At 42.8% G+C, this 24,089-nt stretch overlaps 1 protein-coding gene across 5 annotated transcripts in view; it reads right to left on the bottom strand.

Moving 5' to 3' along the window:
* The window catches only part of DCP1A (decapping mRNA 1A), a 60,731-nt gene that overhangs the window by 12,343 nt on the left and 24,299 nt on the right, over positions 1-24,089 (bottom strand). For 3 of the 5 annotated variants that reach the window (XM_025375850.1, XM_025375851.1, XM_025375847.1), the window contains 3 exons: positions 19,872-19,938; positions 12,847-12,985; positions 10,801-10,914 (listed from right to left, as the gene is read on the bottom strand). In XM_025375850.1, the coding sequence (XP_025231635.1) occupies positions 10,801-10,914; positions 12,847-12,985; positions 19,872-19,938 (320 nt within the window). The remainder of the gene's footprint in view (positions 1-10,800; positions 10,915-12,846; positions 12,986-19,871; positions 19,939-24,089) is intronic. The other 2 variants (XM_025375848.1, XM_025375852.1) reach the window with 1 other exon arrangement.

The following is a 24,089-nucleotide window of genomic DNA, read 5'->3' as shown; positions in this document are numbered from 1 at the left end:
TCTTTCTCACGTATTCCTAATCCTTGCCTTTCTTGCTCTTGGACTTGCCTACCCAAGTAATGGCACCGCTACCCAGGACCACAGATCCCATCAGTACATAGCAGACACTGAACAGTGCTCTCTCTCTCCCAAAGTTCTTTCAGGGAGTAGGGGGAAGTCAGTTTGAGGAGAGAGGGAGCTTAAGGCAAGAGATCCCGTGTCAGGAAGGGCTCATGTCGGACAACAGGGAAAGAGGGCCAGCAGCGATGAGCATGCACACAAGTTTGCATGTGAAGGACAGAAAGTTAAGGGAGTGCCATTCTGTCTTCTCTCCCTGGTATGAGGACAGCATCATCTACTAGGTGAGAGGGACGGGGCAGGTCTGAAAAAATGTAGTCAGTAAAAAGTAACTGTTGTGGAGGAAGAGGCAAGAACCTCCCACAGTTGAAAAAAACTTGTAGGTTCATACCAAACCATTTCACCTTAGAAAATATTCAATAAAGAAATTCCACTAATCTCACTTCAAATATAAGGCAGCATCAATATCTAATTTTAAATTGTGGATACAAAAAAATACTAAAGATCTTATATTGTTCAATTTCTTCATATTTTTACTTCTGAAAAAAAAACTGTAGCGTTTAGGGTCTGAAAAAAAAGACACCTCAGCTGTTAACTGGGAAAATTACATAATCTTTCTTTTTCTTTCTTTTTTTGAGACAGGGTCTCATTCAGTCCGACTGGAATGCAGTGGTGTGATCACAGCTTATGCAGCCTCAACCTCCCAGACTCAAATAATCCTTTCATGTAGCTGGGACCACAGGTGCATGCCACCATGCTCAGTTTATTTTTACATTTTTTGTAGTGAGCCATTGAGCCCAGCACAATCTTTCTAATTTAGTTCCTTATCTGAAAAGCGAGGACATTCGGACAATGATCTCAGAGCACTGTTGTGAAAATTAAATTCTCAATATAATGTCTGGTGCCCAAAAAGCATTAAATTGAAGTTGGCCTAAACTATAATCACATAAACACCATGTGGTCTTTTTTTTTTGAGACGTAGTCTTGCCCTATCGCCCAGGCTGGAGTGTAGAGGCGTGACCTCGGCTCACTGTAACCTCCGCCTCCCAGGTTCAAGCAATTCTCATGCCTCAGCCTCCTGAGTAGCTGGGACTACAGGCACGCACCACCACATCCAGCGAATTTCTGTATTTTTAGTAGAGACGGGTTTAACCATGTTGCCCAGGCTGGTCTCGAACTTCTTCTGACCTCAGGTGATCTGCATGCCTTGGCCTCCCAAAGTGCTGGGATTACAGGCGTGAGCCACCACGCCCAGCCCACCATGTGGTCTTAATAGCAAGCATGGAGTACCAAACAAAAATTCATTAAATGCTCCTAGAATATTATACCCCATAATGCAAGACAACAACAACAAAACACCTAGTAAGATGACCAAGGCTAGGCCATTATAAACCTCCTGGTCACTCCCAATGCAAAGAATCATCAAGGACACAGCTGTATGTTTAAAACTCCCTGGTAATATTTCTTTTCTTTCTTTCTTTCTTTCTTTCTTTCTTTCTTTCTTTCTTTCTTTCTTTCTATCTATCTAATCTATCTTATCTATCTATCTATCTATCTATCTATCTATCTATCTATCTATTTATTTTTTGAGAGGAGTCTCGCTCTGTCGCCCAGGCTGGAGTGCAGTGGCCGGATCTCAGCTCACTGCAAGCTCTGCCTCCCAGGTTTAGGCCATTCTCCTGCCTCAGCCTCTGAAGTAGCTGGGACTACAGGCGCCTGCCACCTTGCCCGGCTAGTTTTTTGTATTTTTTAGTAGAGATGGGGTTTCACCGTGTTAGCCAGGATGGTCTCGATCTCCTGACCTCGTGATCCGCCCGTCTCGGCCTCCCAAAGTGCTGGGATTACAGGCTTGAGCCACCGTGCCCGGCCCCTGGTAATATTTCAAACCCATTCTATCTAGGTCAAAATAGACAACAAATTCTCCCCTGGGACAGACTTCTCTGTCCAGGCCACATAGCTGCAGACATGTGCACCAGTTCCATTTACTACACTGAACATTCTGACTTAGTCACTTGTGAATTCCTGGCATCATAAATGTCTACCGACAGCACAATAGACGTTTATCTCCCTATTTTAAAAAACTGTAGTAAAATATACATAAAACTTACCATTTTAACCATATTTAAGTGTAAAATTCAGCGGCATTTAGTACATTCACATTGTTGATTTTAAGGTTCATCCATATTCTAACGTGTATCAGAATTTCATTTCTTTTTATGGCCGAATAATGTTCCATTGCATGTATATATGACACTTATTTATCTATGCTTCCATTAACGGACACTGGAGTTCTTGAGATGTTTCCACCTTCTAGCTAGTGCAAATACTGCTGCTATAAACACTGGTGTGGAAGTATCTGTTTGAATGCCTGTTTTCAATTCTTCTGGGTATATACCCAGGAGCAGAAGTGCTGGGTCATATAGTAATTCTAAGTTTAACTTTTTGAGGAACCACCAAACTGTTTTTTCCCTTAGTGCCTGAACCATTTCACATTATCACTGGCAATCCAACAGGGTGGCCAGTATACAGCAGTATATGAGGTAACAGAGTATATAGAGTATTTTCCACATACTCTCCAACACTTGTGATGTTCTGTTTTAATGATACTAGCCATCCTAATGGGTATAAAGTGATACCTCCATGTGGTTTGAATTTGCATGTCCCTATTGACTAACGATGAGGAGCATCTTTTCATGTGCTTATTGGCCATCTGTACATCTTATATGGAGATTCCTATTAAAATCTTTTACCCAGTTTTGAATTGGGCTAATTCCTTTTTATATACATTATATGTTTAGAAAACAAATGGGTCAAGTTTCTTAGCAAAAAAGTACTGGAAAACAACACTAATTTTTTTTTTTTTTTTTTAAATTTTTGAGATGGAGTCTCACTGTCACCCAGGCTGGAGTGCAGTGGTGTGATCTTGGCTCACTGCAACCTCCACTCCCTGGGTTCAAGTGATCCTCCTGCCTCAGCCTCCCGAGTAGCTGGGATTGCAGTCACGCACCACCACACTCGGTTAATTTTTGTATTTTTAGTAGAGATGGCGTATTACCATGTTAGCTGGGCTGTTCCTGAACTCCTAACCTCAGGTGATCGGTCTGTCTTGGCCCCCAAAGTGCTGGGCTTACAGCCAACGTGCCTGGCCAACACCACTAATTCTTATTAATGCAAAGTAAATGAATCATAACTACTCCATCTATTATAGAATATGTATGCAGACACACAAACCAATATTTAGATATAAACTACTTTGGAAAACAGAGATCAGATTGGGTCTATGTTGCAGAAATTTAAGAAAAGAACAATCATGGAGAAACTTCATCACAAAATACACCTGAGGCATAATCCAGACAGCAACTTTTACTTGTCCAGTGAAACATAAATTAACTTTGAACAGCCAAAAATCTACTTTAAGTCAGGCAGAGTGCCTCATGCCTATAATCTCAGCACTTTGGCAGGCCTAGGCGGAAGCACTGTTTGAAGCTAGGAGTTTAAGATCAGCCTGGTCAACATACTGAGGCCCCTGCCTCTACAAAAAAATTTAAAAAGTAGCTGCACAAGGTGGTGTGCACCTGTGGTCCTGGCTGCTTGGAAGGCTGAGGCAGGAGGACCGTTTAAGCCCAGGAGTTTTGAGGTTACAGTGAGCTATGTTCATGCCACTGCATTTGAGCCTGGGCAACAGAGTACGACGTCGTCTATACAAACAAACAAACACAAACACACCTACTTTATATTAAAATATGAAACCACTATATGGCAGAACCCTGAACCCTGACTTTAAAAGGAGCAGAAAGTTTCCAGATTCTCTATGCTGCCTCCCTATAACTACTGCCAGGCCAGACAGATTCTCTGACTTTCTCTAGAATGGGGTGTATGGTAAAGCATTACAGTTTTGGAGGTTTTCTCATATAAGAAGGAATAAACGAATCTGTGATGGCAATATGAATACACAGAATGCTCACTATGCTAAGCACTTTACATGTATTACTCTATTCATCTGCTAGAGTAGGTCTACTATTATTGCCACTTCACAGATGATGCCCAAATACAACAACAGAACCAGACTCCAACTTAGTTCTAACAATACAGTCTACATTCTTAACCACCACACAGAGATGTCAACCCAGCAGATTATAGGTTACCTAATCACCTGGATGGTGATACTTACCTCTGGAAAACAGGTGCTGCTAAGGTTTGAATAACTGAGGTGGCTACAGATCAAAATGCATCAACGTTTGGAAATACTATCATTTGGCACAAACCATGTTTTGGTCAGCGATGGACTGCATATACAACAGTGATCCCAGAAGAATATTGTGTTTTCACTAAATCTTTCTAAGGCTAAATATACAAATACCAGTGTGTTATAAGTGCCTATAATATGCAGTGCAGTAATGCGCTGTACAGGTCTGTAGTCCAGGAGCCATAGGCTATCTCATCGAGCCTAGGTGTTAATAGGCAATGCCATCTTGGTTTCTTGGTTTGTGAAAGTACAAATACACTCTATGATGTTCGGAAATGAAATCACCTAATGACACATTTCTCAAGACAGTATTCTTATTGTTTTTTTTTTTTTTTTTTTTTTTTTTTGAGACGGAGTCTCGCTCTGCCACCCAGGCTGGAGTGCAGTCGCCGGATCTCAGCTCACTGCAAGCTCCACCTCCTGGGTTCACGCCATTCTCCTGCCTCAGCCTCCCGAGTAGCTGGGACTACAGGCACCCGCCACCTCGCTCGGCTAGTTTTTTTGTATTTTTTAGTAGAGATGGGGTTTCACCGTGTTAGCCAGGATGGTCTCGATCTCGTGACCTCATGATCCGCCCGTCTCGGCCTCCCAAAGTGCTGGGATTACAGGCTTGAGCCACCGCGCCCGGCCTCTCATTGTTAAATGACACATGATTTACCTAACTGGTTGAATTTGTCATAGGAGCCTAGGTGAGCAGAACATTCCTCTTCACACAAATCCCCAAAAGCTTCACAGTCTCTGCATTCTTTTCCGTTTCTGATAAGAAAAACTGGTTGCCCTCCTCTGGTAGCTGGGCTTATTTATTCATGAATTAACCTTCCATCATCCACAGAAAAGGTAAAATGTTATTCTTTCCTCATGCTTGAATATGCTTAAAGTTAGGATTCTGAGTTTTTTAATACTTCATGTAGATCAAGTGTTAGTCTGACCGTTTAGTTCGGGAAATGGCATTCAGCAAGCAACAGCATGTACGGCGCAGGACAAAATTATCATATTCAGCATCAGGTTTAATATGGTTCATTCCTCATCCCAGAGAATTGATGTTTAGAGAATTTTACACTTCTGTTTGGAGCTACTGGTCACTGTAGTGGGCACACTATAAGACAGGCATTATTCTTGAACATAGGAAGCAAACAAAAACAAAATACACTACAGAAACAATCCCAAGAAAAATTTAGTAAGTGAATTATGCAACTGAAATGGAATGTAACACTATCAAGGCTTGATAGCAGTACTTGCTCCTCAGCACTAGATGGCAGTGTTACGAAACAAACGTAGTATCTGCGTGTGGCGGCTGATGATAAATTTAAGCTAATTTTAGTCAATCACATGGCTTCTGACAATATCCAGATCTCAGTATTTCATAAAATTTTGTCACTATAACCTAAAAAGTGGAGTCTTCCCCCCAACCCCGAGACACAGTCTTGCTTTGTCGCCCAGGCCGGAGTGCGGTGGCACGATCTTGGCTCACTGCAAGCTCCCCCTCCTGGGTTCAAGCAATTCTCCTACCTCAGCCTCCTGAGTAGCTGGGATTACAGCACGCAGATTACCTGAGGTCAGAAGAAGTTCGAGACCAGCCTGGGCAACATAGTTAAACTCGTCTCTACTAAAAATACAAAAATTAGCTGGGTGTGGTAGTGCGTGCCTGTAATCCCAGCTACTCAGGAGGCTGAGGCATGAGAATCGCTTGAACCTGGGAGGCATAATCTGGGAGTAAACTGTGTATGCCACCACACCTGGCTAATTTTTGTATTTTTAGTAGAGACGGAGTTTCACCATGTTGGCCAGGCTGGTCTCAAACTCCTGACCTCACGATCTGCCTGTCTTGACTTCCCAAAGTGCAAAGTGCAAACAGATGGGATTACAGGCGTGAGCCTCCACACCTGACCAAAAGTGAAATTTTAAAAGTATATGAAAAATCACAGAATAACACATCAGCACTATCTGTCCCTCTTGAGTTCTGTATGCCTACAGACTCAGTACTGTTGTTGAACGGCTGAGCATCTATGGCTTGTCACACTCATTTTTCAACTTTCAATGGGCAGTGCTTTACGATTTTTTTTTTTTTTTGAGATGGAGTTTCACTCGTTGCCCAGGCTGGAGTGCAATGGCACAATCTTGGCTTACTGCAACCTCCGCCTCCTGGGTTCAAGCGATTCTCCTGCCTCAGCCTCCCAAGTAGCTAGGATTACAGGCATGTGCCACCACACCTGGCTAATCTCTTTTCTATTTAGTAGAGATGGGGTTTCACCATGTTGGTCAGGCTGGTCTCAAACTCCTGACCTCGGGTGATCCACTTGTCTTGGCCTCCCAAAGTGCTGGGATTACAGGCCTGAGTCACCGCGCCTGGCTGATTCTTTTTTTTGTTGTAGGGTTTTTGAAAGAGGGTCTCCCTCAGTTGCCCAGGCTGGAGTGCAGTGGTGCAATCTTGGCTCATTGTAACCTCCACCTCCTGGTTTCAAATGATCCTCCCACTTTAGCCTCCTGAGTAGCTGTGATTACAGGCGTGCACCACCACACCCAGCTAATTTTTGTATTTTTAGTAGAGACAGGGTTTCACCATGTTTGCCAGCTGGTCTCAAACTCCTGGACTCAAGGGATCTGCCTGCCTCCGCTTCCCAAAGCCCTGGGATTACAGGTGTGATTCACCATGCCTGGCCTTACAATTCTTAAGGCATTTTTTTCTGGTCCATTTCTTCCTTAGGGTCTCACAACAAATCTGCTTTAGGCAGTACAAGAATCCTTAACCTCATGATTCACGAAAGGAAGATGAAGTGATTCATGATTTAGAAAGGGGAAGTAGTAAGCCCACTGCACACTCCTGGATGATGATCCTAAATCCAGATACAGTAAAAATGGGGCATGGGAAGGTAGAATACAAAATTTGGTTTAAATTAATTATCATCTAAATATCTAAAAACATTTTGGATACATTGCTGATGTGAATGTAAAACTGTACAGACTTCCTAGAAAACAGTTTGGTGGTTTCTTTCTTTCTTTTTTTTTTTTGAGACGGAGTCTCGCTCTTTCGCCCAGGCTGGAGTACAATGGTGTGATCTTGGCTCACTGCAAGCTCCACCTTCTGGGTTCACACCATTCTCCTGCCTCAGCCTCCTGAGTAGCTGGGACTACAGGCACCCACCACCACATCCGGCTAAATTTTTTGTATTTTTAGTAGAGACGGAGTTTCACCATGTTAGCCAGGATGGTCTCGATCTCCTGACCTCGTGATCCGCCCGCCTCGGCCTCCCAAAGTGCTGGGATTACAGGCGTGAGCCACCGCGCCCGGCCTTTTTTTTTTTTTTTGAGACAGGGTTTTGCCGTTGTTGCCTAGGCTGGAGTGCAATGGCATGACCTCGGCTCACTGCAACCTTTACCTCCCAGGTTTAAGTGATTCTCATGCCTCAGCCTCCTGAGTAGCTGGGATTACAGACACCACCACCACCATGCCCATCTAATTTTTGTATTTTTAGTAGAGATGGGGTTTCAGCATGTTGGTCAGGCTGGTCTCGAACTCCTGACCTCAGGTGATCCACCCGCCTTGGCCTCCCAAGGCAGTTTCCTATTAAACTAAAACATGCAATACCAAATGACCTGACACTTGTACTCCTGGGCATTTATCCCAGAGAAATGAAAATTTATGTTCACACAAAAATCTGTACATAAATGTTCACAGGAGCTTTATTTGTAATAACCCAAAATTGAAAACAATCTAGATGTTCTTCAGTTAAGCGAGCTGCCAAAAACAAACAAATCTGTAATACTCTCAGTAATAAAAGGTAACAAACTTGATACATGTAACAACTTTAGTGAAATGTTCAGGAATTACGCTGAGTGAAGAAAGACAATCTCAAGAGGTCACATATATGATTCCATTTATATAATACTCTTTTTTTTTTTTGAGACGGAGTCTTGCTTTGTCACCTAGGCTGGAGTGCAGTGGCGTGATCTCAGCTCACTGCAAGCTCTGCCTCCCGGGTGCACGCCATTCTCCTGCCTCAGCCTCCTGAGTAGCTGGGACTACAGGCACCTGCCACTAGGCCTGGCTAATTTTTTGTATTTTTAGTAGAGACGGGGTTTCACCGTGTTAGCCAGGATGGTCTCGATCTCCTGACCTCGTGATCTGCCCGCCTTGGCCTCCCAAAGTGCTGGGATTACAGGCGTGAGCCACTGAGCCCGGCCTATATAATATTCTTGAAATGACTTTATAGAACTGGAAAATAGATTAATAGTTGCTAGGGCTAAATGATGGTGGGATCGGGGAGGCAGAGGTAGAGGCAGAGGCAGAGGCAGAAGAGGGTATGAAAGGGAAGTCAGTGTGTTTATGAAAGGGCAACATAAAACATCCTTGTGGTGATGAAAATATTTAGCATCTTGACTGTGGTAGTGGATATACAAAGCTATACACGAGATAAAATTACACAGAACTGAATATACACACAAGTAACAAGGGAAATCTGAAGAAGATGTGTGGATTGTGTCAATAACCTGGTTATGATATCACACTATATTTTGCAAAATGTTATCAGTGGGAAAATGGGTAATGGGTACATAGGATCTTTCTGCATTATTTCTGACAACTGCATATAAATCTGTAATTATCTCAAAACAAAAAGTCTACTTAAAAAACTATGGATTTTATTTGGTATCTGTTCTTTTATCAGACTATCAGTTATAAAGAGAATTAATTCAACAAATATTTACAGTGCTATATGCAAAGGACACAGCAATGAACAAGGCTCGTAAAACTGCCCTTCTTTCCTATTAAGAGACAGCTTAAAAACCAAATAAAAAACCAAAACTGCTTTACATGGTGCTTATATTTTGGTGGGCAGGAGACAGACAAAAAACAAAAACAGAAACCACGTTAGCTGGTTAGAAACCTTAGTGAGAAAATAAAGTACAGCAAGAGGATAGAGGTGAGGGAGGGTTGTTTTATTTTATTTATTTACTTATTTATTTTGAGCTGGAGTCTCGCTCTGTCGCCTAGGCTGGAGTGCAGTAGCACAATCACAGCTCACTGCAACCTCCAGCTCCCAGGTTCAAGCGATTCTCCTACCTCAGCCTCCTGAATAGCTGCGATTACTGGTGTCTGTTACCACGGGCTAATTTTGTATTTTTAGTAGAGATGGGGTTTCGCCATGTTGGCCAGGCTGGTCTCGAAGTCCTGACCTCAGGTGATCCGCCTGCCTTGGCCTCCTGAAGTGCTGGAATTATAGGCGTGAGCCACTGCGCCCGGCGGTTTTATTTTTAAATCAAATTAAATTAAGTTAAATTAAATTTTTGAGACAGGGCCTTGCTCTGCTACCCAGGCTGGAGTGCAGTGGTGTGATCAAGGCTCACAGCAATCTCAAACCTCCTGGGCTCAAGCGAGGCTCTTACCTCAGCCTCCCAATTAGCTGGGACCACAGATGCATGACATCACATCTGGCTAATTTTAAAATCTGTTTCTAGAGAAGGGGTCTCACTATGCTGCCCAGACTGGTCTCTAACTCCTGGGCTCAAGCGATCCTCCTGCCTTGACCTCCCAAAGTGCTGAGATTATAGACGAGAGCCACTGTACTGTCCAAGGGGTATTACTATTTTTTCTTCCTTGAGACAGACAGAGTCTTACTCTGTTGCCCAGACTGGAGGGCACTGGTACAATCTAAGCTCACTGCAACTTCTGCCTCCTGGGTTCAAGCCATTCTGGTGCTACAGCCTCCTGAGTAGCTGGGATTACAGGCATGTGCCACCACACCCAGCTAATTTTTGTATTTTTAGTAGAGACAGAGTTTTGTCAATTGGCCAGGCTGGTTTCAAACTCCTGGGCTCAAGTGATCTGCCTGCCTCAACCTTCCAAAGTGCTGGTGTTACAGGTGTGAGCCACTGCGCCTGGCCAAGGGTTATTTTAAATAGGGTAGTCAGAGAAGGCCTGACTTATGGAGGACACATGAGGCTTGAAGGAGGAAAGGGAGCAAGCCCTATCTGGGAGGAAAGTATTACAGACCAAGGGAACAACAAGTGCAAAGGCCTGTCCCAAGGCAGGAACATATCTGGCACATTTGGGGAAAGGCAAGAGAGCCAATGGGACTGGAGCCAGGTGAGCAATGCACAGTGACAGATGAGGCCTGGGGTAGAGGGGCCAGATAAGGCAGGGCCTCGTGGGCCACTGTCATGATCCTGGCTATTACTTGAGTGAGCTGGGACACTGCTGGAGTGTTTTAAGCAGAGGAATGCCACGATCTGAGTTATGTTTTACAAGGATTACTCTGGCTGTTGGGTTAAGAATAGGTAAGAAGCAACCAGGGGGCAAAAGCTGGGAAACCAGGTAGCAGGCTACTACAAAATCCAGATGAAACAGTTACTCGGATCATGATGACCCAGGAGGATGTCATTATGTTGCTGCACGTATGAACCTTCACACAAGTGAAAAATCAAACTTGCACTCATTAGAACCCTTACTAAACGTTACTCTTTGTTACTTAGGACAAAGCTAGAGCTTTAGCTGTACAAACCTTATCTTGTGACCCAGAGGGCGTTTCTTCTAGAGTCTCAGTGCTTCCCAGATTGGAGAGCTGAGTGCTTGGCTGTAACCCAGGGCTGGAGATATTTGAGTCGCCCATCTGATTCTTTAAAAAGTTAAAAGAAAAAAATACATCATGTGAAAAAAAACTGCTATTATTTGGCTCACAAAACAGTATTTGACGTTATCAGAAATGATACTTTTTAAAAAGAAGAAAAACCAACCTCAAAATGTTTGCTCTGTACTCCAATGTAAATAACATGCAATACAATTTCTAGAACAATGAGCACCTAATTTGAGACAACAGTGTTGGCCACAACTATTATTTTTATCACCTTTTAAAGAAAAAGATAATGGTATTACTTTATCATATATTCTTTTAATCTTTATTTGTTTCTCCGAGACGGAGTCTTGCTCTGTTGCCCAGGCTGGACTGCAATGGCGTGATCCTGGCTCGCTACAACCTCTGCCTCCTGGGTTCAAGCAATTCTCCTGCCTCAGCCTCCCAAGTAGCTGGGATTACAGGTGTGAGCCACCACGCCCAGCTGTTTTTTTTTTTTTTTTTTTTTTGTATTTTTAGTAGAGACAGGGTTTCACCATGTTGGCCAGGCTAGTCTCAAACTCCTGACCTTGTGATCTATCCACCTCGGCCTCCCAAAGTGCTGGGATTATGGGGGGCGTGACTCACTGTGCCCGGCCTGATTTTAATTTTAAGTAAAAGCTAACATGTGGTGAAATTAATTTTTAAGGTGTGTACCGTTCTATTTCTGTTCCTATGGGCATAATGAGGATACAAAACAGTTCCAATCATCCAAAAAAAATTCCCTTGTGCTGTCCTATTGCAGTCATGCCCTCCTTCCACTCCTGGCAACTAGGTCTATTCTCTCTCACTCTAGTTTTGTCTTTTCAACAGTACCTTAACTCGTTTTGCCAATTTGAAGCTTTTTTCAAGATCATCGATTAATAATTTAGTAGCTAGTATTATAGCAGAACTGTATGGGAAACAGTGCTTTTTCACATTTTGTTCCTTGAAGTTCTGGTAAGGATGAAACAGGCATGAAAGGAAAGCACTTAATTCAATATTTAGTGAAGAGTAAGGTGACAGTATAATTCCGCTAAAAGAAAGTTCAGCAGTAGAGAGCTTGTCTCACTCCAGTGAAGCGTGGGGGCTTTGAGGTGCCAAGTAAAATTCCAGGAGAGTTTTATAACCATGAAATGCCCACTGCTTGCACACAGTAGATGGTTCATAAGCAGGTATTGAATAAATTAACTAATGTACCAAAACTGCCATTTTATTCAACTTTTGGGAGAAAATTTTATCAGCTAATTTATAAACTAAAATGCAAAATGGAAGAGAAAGAAAACAGTGAATTTCAGAAAAGCCTCTCATTCGGGTAAAATTTTACCCGAATGAAGCTTAATGAAGGTTGTGCATCTACCACCAATTACAGACCATGAGCATACTTTTTAGTATTATGTGGTACAAACTATCAGAATACTTTTCAAAGCCTACACAAATTCCTAGGACCACTGAGGATCCTAACAGAAACTGCAGTGGTAAAGAAGAGGCACGAAGCTTTACCAGAACTAGCTGCTGCGAGCTAACTTCTGCACTCCAAGACCATCTTCTCCCATAGTAATCTTATAGGAGTAGAAAAAAGCATTGTAAATTTTCCTGCCAAAAACAAGTACTCTGGGGTAAGCGAGTTCTTTCCTTATGTTTTAGATTTAAAATTGTAAGACACACCTTTAAAAAGAGACAGACTTTTGCCCAGGGTCTCACTGTTGCCCAGACTGGAGTGCAGTGGCACAACCACAGCTCACTGCAGCCTCTGACTCCTGGGGTCAAGTGATCTTCCTTCCTCAGCCTGCCAAGTAGCTGGGACTGGTTACAGGAGCATGCTAACATGCTTTCTTTTTGAACTTATATTTCTGCTGGTCCTGGAGTCCAGCTTCCCTAGTAAAATAGTCTCCTGCAGACCTTCTCCTCTCCTTTTGGTCTTTCTTGGTCAGCACCCAAGTACCCAGAGAGCCTTACCCTCTCATACTCATCCTTGGCTCTGCTCAGCATTTCCAGGATGTCGATGGGCCTGTGGTCGCTGCAGCCATTGGCTTGGCTGGGACTCTGTTTATCCCGCGCAGCTTGCTGGGATCGCCGTGTCTCCTCTTCTACCACACTAGAGGAGAAGAACAAGGTTTTAGAAAGGCCTCTTAAAACAAAATCTGACCCAAGGTTTCTTTTGGTGTTCATCTTCCAAGGACACACTAAGAGTGTCACATGATGACATTATTCTTTTTATTTTTTTGAGATGGAGTCTCGCACTGTTGCCCAGGCTGGAGTGCAGTGGCGCAATCTTGGCTCACTGCAAACTCTGCCTCCTGGCTTCACGCCATTCCCCTGCTTCAGCCTCCCAAGTAGCTGGGACTATAGGTACCCGCCACCACGCCCGGCTAATTTTTTGTTTTTAGTAGAGACAGGGTTTCACTGTGTTAGCCAGGATGGTCTCGATCTCCTGACCTCATGATCTGCCCTCGGCCTCCCCAAGTGCTGGGATTATAGTCATGAGCCACTGCGCCCAGCCAATGACATTATTCTTGCAATATATAACACAGAACCTCAGTTACCTCATTTCAGGAATATATGACTTACCATTTCACCGTCTCATTAACAGTGCCAATATTTACCCTTCAGAAGGATAAAAATACAGAATTCCCTCCTAGAGTTGGCAGAGATGCATTAAAAACTCCACTAAGGTATCTCCCTTTTTCCCTTGAAGTATTTCAAAATCACACTAATTGCTAAAGTAAATCTGAAAATGGACAATGCCACCAAGACACAGGAAGGCCGCATAGTTAACAAATCCTCTGTGGAAAGTTTGGATTGACACTGGGCTAGTAAGGACAAAGTCATTTCTTGAAAATAGAGGTCCTGGTGAATCCTTAAAAGTTAATGATAACACTATAAGCAAATAAAAGGTTTCCCTTATTCTCCCTTTAAAAAACCACCAACTTAGCCTGGGCAACTTGGCAAAACCCCGTCTCTACAAAAAAAATACAAAAATTAGCTGGGCGTAGTGGTACACGCCTGTAGCTCCAGCTATTTGGGAGACTGAAGTGGGAGGACTGCTTGAGTCTGGGAGGTAGAGGTTGCGATGAGCTGAGATCACGCCACTGCACTCCAGCCTGGGTGACAGAGGGAGACCCTGACTCCAAAACAAACAAACAAACAAACAAACAAAACACACACGAAGTGGGTTTTCAGTTTTTAAGAACACCCCCTTCTCCCTTGTATAGAAAGATCTGAAACAATTACAGCAAAATATTAGGAACTGAAAGCTGGGTGGTAAGCACATACATATTTTATTATTTCGTATATTTTTCTTCAAGCTTTCAAGCTTGAATAATAAATTTTAATAAAGCAACTTTTTTTTTTTCTAAGATTAATTTAGGCCAGGCACAGTGCTCATGCCTATTATCCTAGCACTTTGCGAGGCCGAGGCAGGAAGATCACTTGAGCCCAGGAGTTTGAGACCAGCCTGGGCAACACAGTGAAATCCTGTTTTAAAAACCAAAAAACCCAGCCTGCACAGGAGCTCTCATTGCAGTGTGGGGAAAAGGTGGACACAGATGGCTTTTTATTTAAAAATACTGGGTTAAACAATGTTAAATCGACTTAAAAAAAAAGAAAAAACAGAATCTTTGAGTTTTATTATTATTTTTGTAGAGATGGGGTTTGATATGTTGCCCAGGCTGGTCTCAAAACTCCTAGTCTCAAGTGATCTTCCTGCCTCAGCCTCCCAAAATACTGAGATTAAAGGCATGAACTACCACAACCCACCCACTGAATTTGTTTGTTTTACTTATTTTTTTTATTGTACAGACAAGGTCTCATCATGTTGCCCAGGCTGGTCTCAAACTCCTGGCCTCAAGCAATCCTCCCACCTCAGCCTCCCAAAGTGCTGGGATTACAGACATGAGCCACCACACCTGGCCAGCTGATTTTTAAGCATGCAAAAATTTATTGTGATTCTCCAAGAAGGGCAGGCCTATAGATATTCTCAAATTTTATTTGATTATAGAATTTTCCTCTGAGGCAGAATTCCTGTTTGGAAAATGTGGCTTTAAGGTTAGTTACCTTATCTAGATAGTTTCTCCATCTAGATTTTTATAGCTCTTCATAAGACTATTACTTCTAAAACAAATGTAGAATCATGAATTTCATGGTAGACTGAAAGACTGGTATGGGATATAAGAATAAGACCAAATATGAACTGTTTATTTAATGCTCAGATATAGGTCACATCAGCCCGAATCCACCTTCATAAAGGATCTGTCACACAGCCTGTTTTCCACCTACCTCCTGACATGTTGCCTGACTTGGCCATGCTAGTATTTAACTTTTCCCTGACCCAGACTAGGATCTGTGATTCTGTGATTATTTTGGTTTAAAAGAAGAATATTTCTTTTCTTTTCTCATGCCAAAGCCTCCCTAGTAGCTGGGATTACAGGTGTGCACTACCATGCCCGGCTAATTTTTGTGTTTTTAGTAAAGGTAGGGTTTCGCCATGTTGACCAGGCTGGTCTTGAACTCCTGATCTCAAGTGATCTGACCACCTCAGCCTCCCAAAGTGCTGGGATTACAGGCATGAGCCACTGTGCCCAGCCAGAACAGGTAATTTTATTTTTTATTTTTTATTTTTTTATTATTTATTTTTTTGAGACGGAGTCTCGCTCTGTCACCCAGGCTGGAGTGCAGTGGCCGGATCTCAGCTCACTGCAAGCTCCGCCTCCCGGGTTCACGCCATTCTCCTGCCTCAGCCTCCGGAGTAGCTGGGACTACAGGCGCCCGCCACCTTGCCCGGCTAGTTTTTTGTATTTTTTAGTAGAGACGGGGTTTCACTGTGTTAGCCAGGATGGTCTCGATCTCCTGACCTCGTGATCCGCCCGTCTCGGCCTCCCAAAGTGCTGGGATTACAGGCTTGAGCCACCGCGCCCGGCAGAACAGGTAATTTTATAAAGCTCACCACTGCTGAAAGCAGAAGCCGTCAGGGGTGGTATGGAAGGGACTCTCACATAAATGAGGCTTGGACTCTAAGGCCTCTTCTAACCAAACTTTATGAATAGCACCCATGCCGTTCTCCTTTCCTTTCAAACACCAAAACCTATCCCTAAGATGTCTGTAAGATCAGGAATAAAGCTTACTTCCATGAGTTCTCCAAAGTTTACATAGTCTATGTGGCCAAACATTCAAACAACATTTTATTGTTAAAAAGAGTTTCTGAGGCCGGGTGTGGTGGCTCATGCCTGTAATCCCAGCACTTTGGGAGGCCGAGGTGGGTAGCTCATGAGGTCAGGAGTTCAAGGTCAGCCAGGCCAAGATGTTGAAACCCCATCTCTACTAAAAACACAAAACTTAGCTGGGCGTGGTGGCAGGCGCTCATAATCCCAGCTACTCCGGAGGCTGAGGCAGGAGAACTGCTTGAACCCAGTGGGGTGGAGGCTGCAGTGAACCGAGATTACGCCACTGCACTCCTGGGTGACAGAGCAAGTCTCTGTCTTAAAAAAAAAAAAAGAGTTTCTAGCAGACTGGATTTCCTCTTTAGGAGAGTCAACTTCTTCTAAGTTTAGTGGGTTTTCAACTCTGCCACCACTGACCAGAGAATATCCAAATTTAGATGATATAGGTCTAGAAGTTCACTCATTTTCCTACATAGTTTCTCATTTTTATAAACATTGTTTGGAGTAAATCAGTTTTTTACTTGGAGGATCTTTATTATATTGTGGTTGTCAAACAGTGATGGGAAGAATTGTATTTAAAAGAATGGGCACTGATGGACACATTTATTTATATGTACAATATACTAACAAGAACTGTACTAGTATTTTGTTGTCAAATATGTAGCAAATGACAATAAAACATGTAACAAACAGGCTTATGCAGGCAGATTTAGAACAAAGACAGATAGTCTTCTTTAGTTTTAGTGACCAGAAAGGCATTTATCACAAAGTTAAGGGTAACATACAGTATTCTCTTCAGCCATAAATAGGCCAGACACTTAAAACTCATTATCAACAGTTTCACCATGGTATTCTCAAATCACTATTTTTTTTTTTTTTTTTGAGATGGGATCTCACTATGTTGCCCAGGTTGATCTTGAACTCCTGGGGCCCAAGTGATCTGCCCACCTGAGCCTCATAAGTATCATAGCTGAAATGACAAGTACATACCACTGCGCCTGGCCTCTCTAATCACTTTCTTTTCTTCTTCCTTTTTTTTTTAAAATTATTAAACAGAGATGAGTCTTGCTATTCTCAGGCCAGGATGGTCTTAAACTCCTGGCCTCAAGCAATCCTCCCTGCCTTGACCTCCCAAAGTGCTGGGACTACAGGCACGAGCCACTGTGCCCAGGCTCAAAGCACTTTTAATAACACACCTGATTCTAGTCAAACAAGCTGAAAATCTAAGCAATTGTCCCTTTTCGGACATTTCTGGTGAAAGAAGCCCCAATGCTCTTCTTTTCCCTTCCAGCTTCCCATTTCTACTCCTCATCCTATTTCTGGGTTCAATAAAATATTTTTAGAAAGGCCTTCAGTCTTCAGCTTCATTTACCATTTGAAATCTTGCATTAGGGGTAACACTTGCCCTGATAGATAAATGGTTTTCTTTCAATAGTTGTTAGAGCTAAAAGAACCAGATCGTTTCACTCAGGGCCCAAATGCTCATTCTGTAGGAGAAAGTGTTTATATGTTAATATATTCCAAAGTTTAGAAAAAATTCTGGATTTCTGGATAACCATGAATCAACAATGTTGTGTCTTCTTTTGCTGCTGTTGTTGCTGTTTTTGTTTTTTTGAGACAAAGTTTCACTCTTGTTGCCCAGGCTGGAGTGCAATGGTGTGATCTTGGCTCACCGCAACCTCCACCTCCTGGGGTCAAGTGAGTCTCCTGCCTCAGCCTCCCGAGTAGCTGGGATTACGGGCACGCACCGCCACACCCGGCTAATTTTGTGTTTTTAGTAGAGATGGGGTTTCTCCATGTTGGTCAGGCTGGTTTCGAACTCCCGACCTCAGGTGATCCGCCTGCCTCAGCCTACCAAAGTGCTAGGCGTGAGCCACAGCACCCGGCCAACCCTGTGTCTTCTAAGTAACCACAAGTAAGCTGCCTTTGCTGTCACTTTCAAAGCTAAAACAAGTGATCATCAAATAATGGCTTTGTTGAAAAATGGTTTTAGCTGGGTATGGTGGCTTGTGCCTACAGTCTCAATTACTTGGGAGGCTGAGGCAGGAGGATCCCTTAAGCCCAGGAGTTTGAGACTAGCCTGGGCAATATGGCAACATCCCATCTCGAAAGAAAAAAAAATTAAATTAAAAAACGAAAAACAGTTTTATCTTTTTTAAAAGTGTTCTAAAAACAAAGTGTCGTTCTAGGGAGCCAACATTTTTTCAAGTATAAGTGACTACAAGTTCATACAGAACGATGCCCTCGGGGTGTACAAAAGTAATAAACACGGGCCTGCCCTGCAAGCTCACAGCCAGAACAGGCAACAAAGCACGGGGCTGATAACTTCCGATCAGGACATGTTGGTAGTCTTAGATCATAACCTGGCCTTAGCTATGTCTGCCTTCTTTACAATGTAAATATACCCTGAACTGAGATTCTGGGTTAATTACTTATATATACTTTCATGAGTTTAAAACTAGGCTGTTAGCTTGGCACGGTGGCTCATGCCTATAATCCCAGTACTTTGGAGGATTGCTTGAGCCTAGGACTTTAAGACCAGTTTGGGCAACATAGTGAGACCCTGTCTCTACCCACATCCCAAAAAATTAGCTGATAGTGGTGGTGCATGCCTGTAGTCCCAGCTACTTGGGAGGCTGAGATGGAATGATCACTTGAGCCCAGGAGTTTGAGGCTGCACTGAGCTGTGACTGCGCCACTGCACTCCAGCCTGCATGACAAAGCGAGACTCTGTCTAAAAAAAAACCAAATAAAGTAAAATAAAACAAAAATAAAATAAGATTAGACTGCTAAAAAATTTAAGATTATTTTCTTTAAAACATGTAGATTGAAAACTGCAAGAGAGCAAAGGGAATTTTAATTTGACAGATGGGGATGGCGGAGCAGGGAGAGAGATTCACATTTCTGAGAAGATTCAGGCAAAAACTGAAAAAAAGCAGAAGTGCACCAGAACACACTGTCTACCTATTATAGTATTTTGCCCAGAGCTCTGTAGTCCCTCGGTCCCCTGCAGCCCCATGTCGTGGGCTTTCAGAATCCAGAATGGCAGTCCAGCAATATGGACAGGTCACACAAGGGCTGGCTTCTACAGGCTAGCCTGAGAGAGGACAATGAACTGTCCTTTAGAACATTAACTCAAGGAAAATAATTTTCTAAACTTCAAGGTTCTGAGTTACAAAATACCTTCTGGAACACAACCCATGAGTGGATTGGGGCCTGCTAAGCCTAGAGTCTGTGTCAAACACAAGTTCACTTAAAAGAACTAAACACAGACGTGTGTGAGAGCTCTCTATCAGGCTATCACATATGGTATCACTTGTTACAGTGGAAATCCGGACAGAACCTAAATCAGAGCCACTGTATATGGTTAGGCTGTACACCTGATGCAGATATCCTCTGGAGCCAGGCAGTTTGGCAGCCCTAACCTACAGGTCCAACAGTAAGGTTCTGGTTAAATCATGATCTGTCTATACAGCTGGATACAATGCAGCTGTCACAAATACCACAGAAAGATCTAATGCCTTGGAAAAATGCTGTTCATATGAAAAGCAGTATATACAGTATGATCCTACTTTTGTAAAAAACAATCACACATATCTACTTAAAATATACATAAAGAAGACTGGAAGGAAACTGAAATGCACACTGGGAGGAGTAAGATAATAATTATATATATTTTAAAGCTTTTTGGCCTTTTCCAAGTTTTTTGCAGTAAAAAGAAATTGGGGAAATACATGAGTTGGTAGACTTACAAAGAGAAGTGGAAGGGGATTATTCTTCATTTCTCACACACCATCAGTTAAATTTATGGAGTAATATACTTACTCAGCCATGAGTTTTGCTATGCGGTGACAGTCATTCTTGTCATAAAACCAGATACTATATATCGACACTTGAAAAACAAAGGGAAAAAAAGATAAGAGGAAATGAGGTTTCAATATTTGGGTATATGTAAATAATATATTATCAACATGGAATGTCACTAAATGTACCGTCAGACCCTCAAATTGTTAATAGTCAATCTAAAGAAAACAAGTATTTCCTCCCTAAATGCTGTTTAATAAAATCAGGACAGGTAAAACATTCAGATAAAAATTACACAAAATAGTTTTAGACATTATCACCAGATCTCAGTGAACCTAAGACGTTACAAAATGTAAGATGCAACCATTAGTTATGTACTATCAAGCTTTGAAGAAAAAGGCTTCCAATTAAACTAAGAATCATATTGATTCTAAGATGCATTCTAAATTGATATTAAAATTGTTGCCAGGCGCAGTGGTTCACACCTGTAATCCCAATACTTTGGGAGGCCGAGGTGGGCGGATCACTTGAGATCAGGAGTTCAAGACCAGCCTGGCCAACATGATGAAACCCATTTCTACTAAAAATACAAAAATTAGTGCCTGTAATCCCAGCTACTCGGGAGACTGAGGCAGGAGAATCGCTTGGGCCTGGGAGGCAGAGGTTGCAGTGAGCCGAGATCACGCCACTGTACTCCAGCCTGGGCAAGAGTGAGACTCCATTAAAAAAAAAAAAAAAAAGATATTAAAATTGTTACAATAAAAAGCTTTCAAAACAAATGCCAGCTCTATATCCATCCTATGACTGACTGTTTACATGTGAAATGGACTGAGCTCAGTCTATGGCACTTCTTATCCCATTCTTTTTATTTCCAATATGGTGCTCAGTTCAAAGAAAGCCCTAAAAAAATTTACTGCAAGATAAATGAACTTTATTAAAGATTATAATATATAAAAGCTACTATAAATGCTCTTTGGATAAGGTAGAGTAGAAATACTGAACATACATGCTGAAACAGACACATGGATGGATAAGACCCATTGCTACCATGTGTGCCCATATGATGACACTCACAGCTCAGCACACTTTGCACCTCCTTAAATACTTACAATGATTCCCTAGCACAGAAATGGCAGGTATCATTATGCCTTTTTTAAAGAAACATTACAACTTTTTATTTTGAAATAATTGTACCTTCACATGCAATTGTAAAGAACAGACAGATCTCAATTGTTTCCTCCAATGGTAACATTTTACAAAACTATGTGTATACTGTCACAGCCAGGATACTGACATCAGTCCAGATACAGAAATTTCCATGGCCACCAGGATCCCTGGTGCCCTTTTAGAGCCCACATCCACCTTGCTCTGGCCCCTCTCCTGTCCCTGACTCTTGGCAAATAGGAACCTGTTCTCTATTTCTACAATGTTGTAATTTCAAGAGTATTACATTATATAAATGAAACCACAGAAGTCATAGAAGACTGCTGTCCATTTCAAGCTGGTTGTAATGAGATCCTCTTTGCTTTTCCTGCTCCACTGCCTTCATGGAAGGGAGACGCAGAAGTCCCCTGGTGGCCAATTATCATTAGTGGGGCTTCCAATCCTTGCCAGTCTTGCTGGGCTGGCCTAGTATTGCCAGCAGGACTCTCGTTCAGTCTAGGAGAGGAATGAGCCTACCTGGGCCACCTTCTGTCGCTAGGTTGAAGGTTAAGAAACACCAGGCCCAGGCCCCCTTCTTATGTTGGGTAGGGGTTTGTAAGACACTTTGCTGCTGCTGTTCCGCCAGTTCTGGGTTCCTGACCAGATCGTCCTCCTTCTACCTTTCATGGTTCTCCAGATTGTCTGTTGTGTCATTTCCAGGTTTTATAGTTGTAAGTGGCAGGCAGAGAGAAGTCTATGCTACTCAGTTTAATTGGAAGTTTCATTTTGCATTTTTATGGATGGGAATACAGGTTAACGGAGAGACTAAGTAACTTATTAACAAATGAGAGAAAAAAGTCAGTCTCAGAGCTATAAGTAAAACTTGGGTCAGGCCAGGCGTGGTGGCTCACGCCTATAATCCCAGCACTTTGGGAGGCCAAGACGGGCAAATCACCTGAGGTCCGGAGTTCGAGACCAGCTGGCCAACACGGTGAAACTCCGTCTCTACTAAAAATACAAAATTAGCCGGGCATGGTGGCACATGCCTGTAATCCCAGCTACTTGGGAAGCGGAGACAGGAGAATTGCTTGAACCCGGGAGGCAGAGGCTGCAGTGAATCGAGATTGCACCACTGCACTCCAGCCTGGGCAACAAGAGCGAAACTCTGTCTCAAAACAAACAAACCCAAAAAACAAACTTGTGTCTTCTCACTCCTAGACCAGTTATCTTGTTACTACATTTTCTTTTCTTTTTTTTTTTTTTGAGACGGAGTCTCGCTGTGTCGCCCAGGCTGGAGTGCAGTGGCGCGATCTCGGCTCACTGCAAGCTCCGCCTCCCGGGTTCACGCCATTCTCCCGCCTCAGCCTCCGAGTAGCTGGGACTACAGGCGCCCGCCACCACGCCCGGCTAGTTTTTTTTTGTATTTTTAGTAGAGACGGGGTTTCACCATGTTAGCCAGGATGGTCTCGATCTCCTGACCTCGTGATCCACCCGCCTCGGCCTCCCAAAGTGCTGGGATTACAGGCTTGAGCCACCGCGCCCGGCCTGTTACTACATTTTCATTGCTTACATCTCATTGCATTGAAATAACATTACATTTTTTTATAGAAACAAAGTTAGTGAGCTTAGTTATGCTTGATGATTAAAGTGACACATAAAAGAATACATAATTAAATTAAAAGGTACATTAAGAGGGTGCTATAGAATATAGGAAATAGAAGTGCTAGCACAAGAGATTTTAAATAAATCAAAAAATCATTTTTATAACTATTATTTAGCCGGGCGCGGTGGCTCAAGCCTGTAATCCCAGCACTTTGGGAGGCCGAGACGGGTGGATCACAAGGTCAGGAGATCGAGACCATCCTGGCTAACACGGTGAAACCTCGTCTCTACTAAAAAATACAAAAAACTAGCCGGGCGAGGTGGCAGGCGCCTGTAGTCCCAGCTACTCGGGAGGCTGAGGCAGGAGAATGGCGGGAACCCGGGAGGCGGAGCTTCCAGTGAGCTGAGATCGCGCCACTGCACTCCAGCCTGGGCGACAGAGAGACTCCGTCTCAAAAAAAAAAAAAAAAAAAAAATTATTTGAATTTTATATTATCAGTATGTATCGATTTAGAAAACCACTGCTATTAAAAGTTATTTTAATGGTCAATTATTTGTTTCACCCTAAATTAAGGCCATTATTCCACAAAAGACTTCATGACAACTTTAAAAGTTTCCTTCTCGGCTGGGCGCAGTGGCTCATGCCTGCAATCCCAGCACCCTGGAAGGCCAAGGCGAGTGGATCACCTGAAGTCAGGAGTTCGAGACCACCCTGGCCAACATGGTGAAACCTGTCTCTACTAAAAATACAAAGAATTAGCCAGGCATTGTGGTGGATGCCTGTAATTCCAGCTACTCGGGAGGTTGAGGCAGGAGACTCTCTTGAACCGGGAGGTGGAGGCTGCAGTGAGCCGAGATGGTGCCATTGTACTCCAGCCCGGGCAACAAGAGTGAAACTTTGTCTCAAAAAAAAAAAAAAAAAAATTTATATATATATGTTATATATAACTAAGTATATAATGTAATTATGTATATAATTATGTATATAAAAGTTCCCTTCTCAATAGAAATATAATTTTGAGTCTACTGTTATTGCAGAGTTAATTAAAACATGATTGATACACAGAGCGAGTGAACGGCTTCATTTTAATGATTGAAGATCATGAACAAGAAAAAATCCTACCCTGTTTACAAAGGGCTTCTCAGGCAGGGAAAAACCTCTAATTACACCAAAACTGCTCTAATCTATGGAGCCTGTGTATGGCCATGTGTCCCACAGGTGGCCGCACTACCTGAAGGAAGTCCAGGCTTGCTAGTCTCTGAGCCTTCAACCAGCTGGGAAGAGTTTCCCATGTTTGGAATCCATTTTCACAGTGCCTCTTTTGTTCACAGAATGTCAAAGCACTGTGAGTGCTCCAAACAGAATCAAACTCCAACGAATAACAAGTAATTTTGGAATGTTTTACATGACGGTAAGTCAATAAATTCACTCAGCTTTAACATCTCAATGGAAGGAGCACAGAAGCAGCCTTGTTACAGAGATAATTAATAAGC

This window comes from Theropithecus gelada, chromosome 2 (genome assembly GCF_003255815.1).
Source record: "Theropithecus gelada isolate Dixy chromosome 2, Tgel_1.0, whole genome shotgun sequence".
Classification (NCBI taxonomy): domain Eukaryota; kingdom Metazoa; phylum Chordata; class Mammalia; order Primates; family Cercopithecidae; genus Theropithecus; species Theropithecus gelada.
This window is presented reverse-complemented; position numbering and strand designations above follow the sequence as displayed.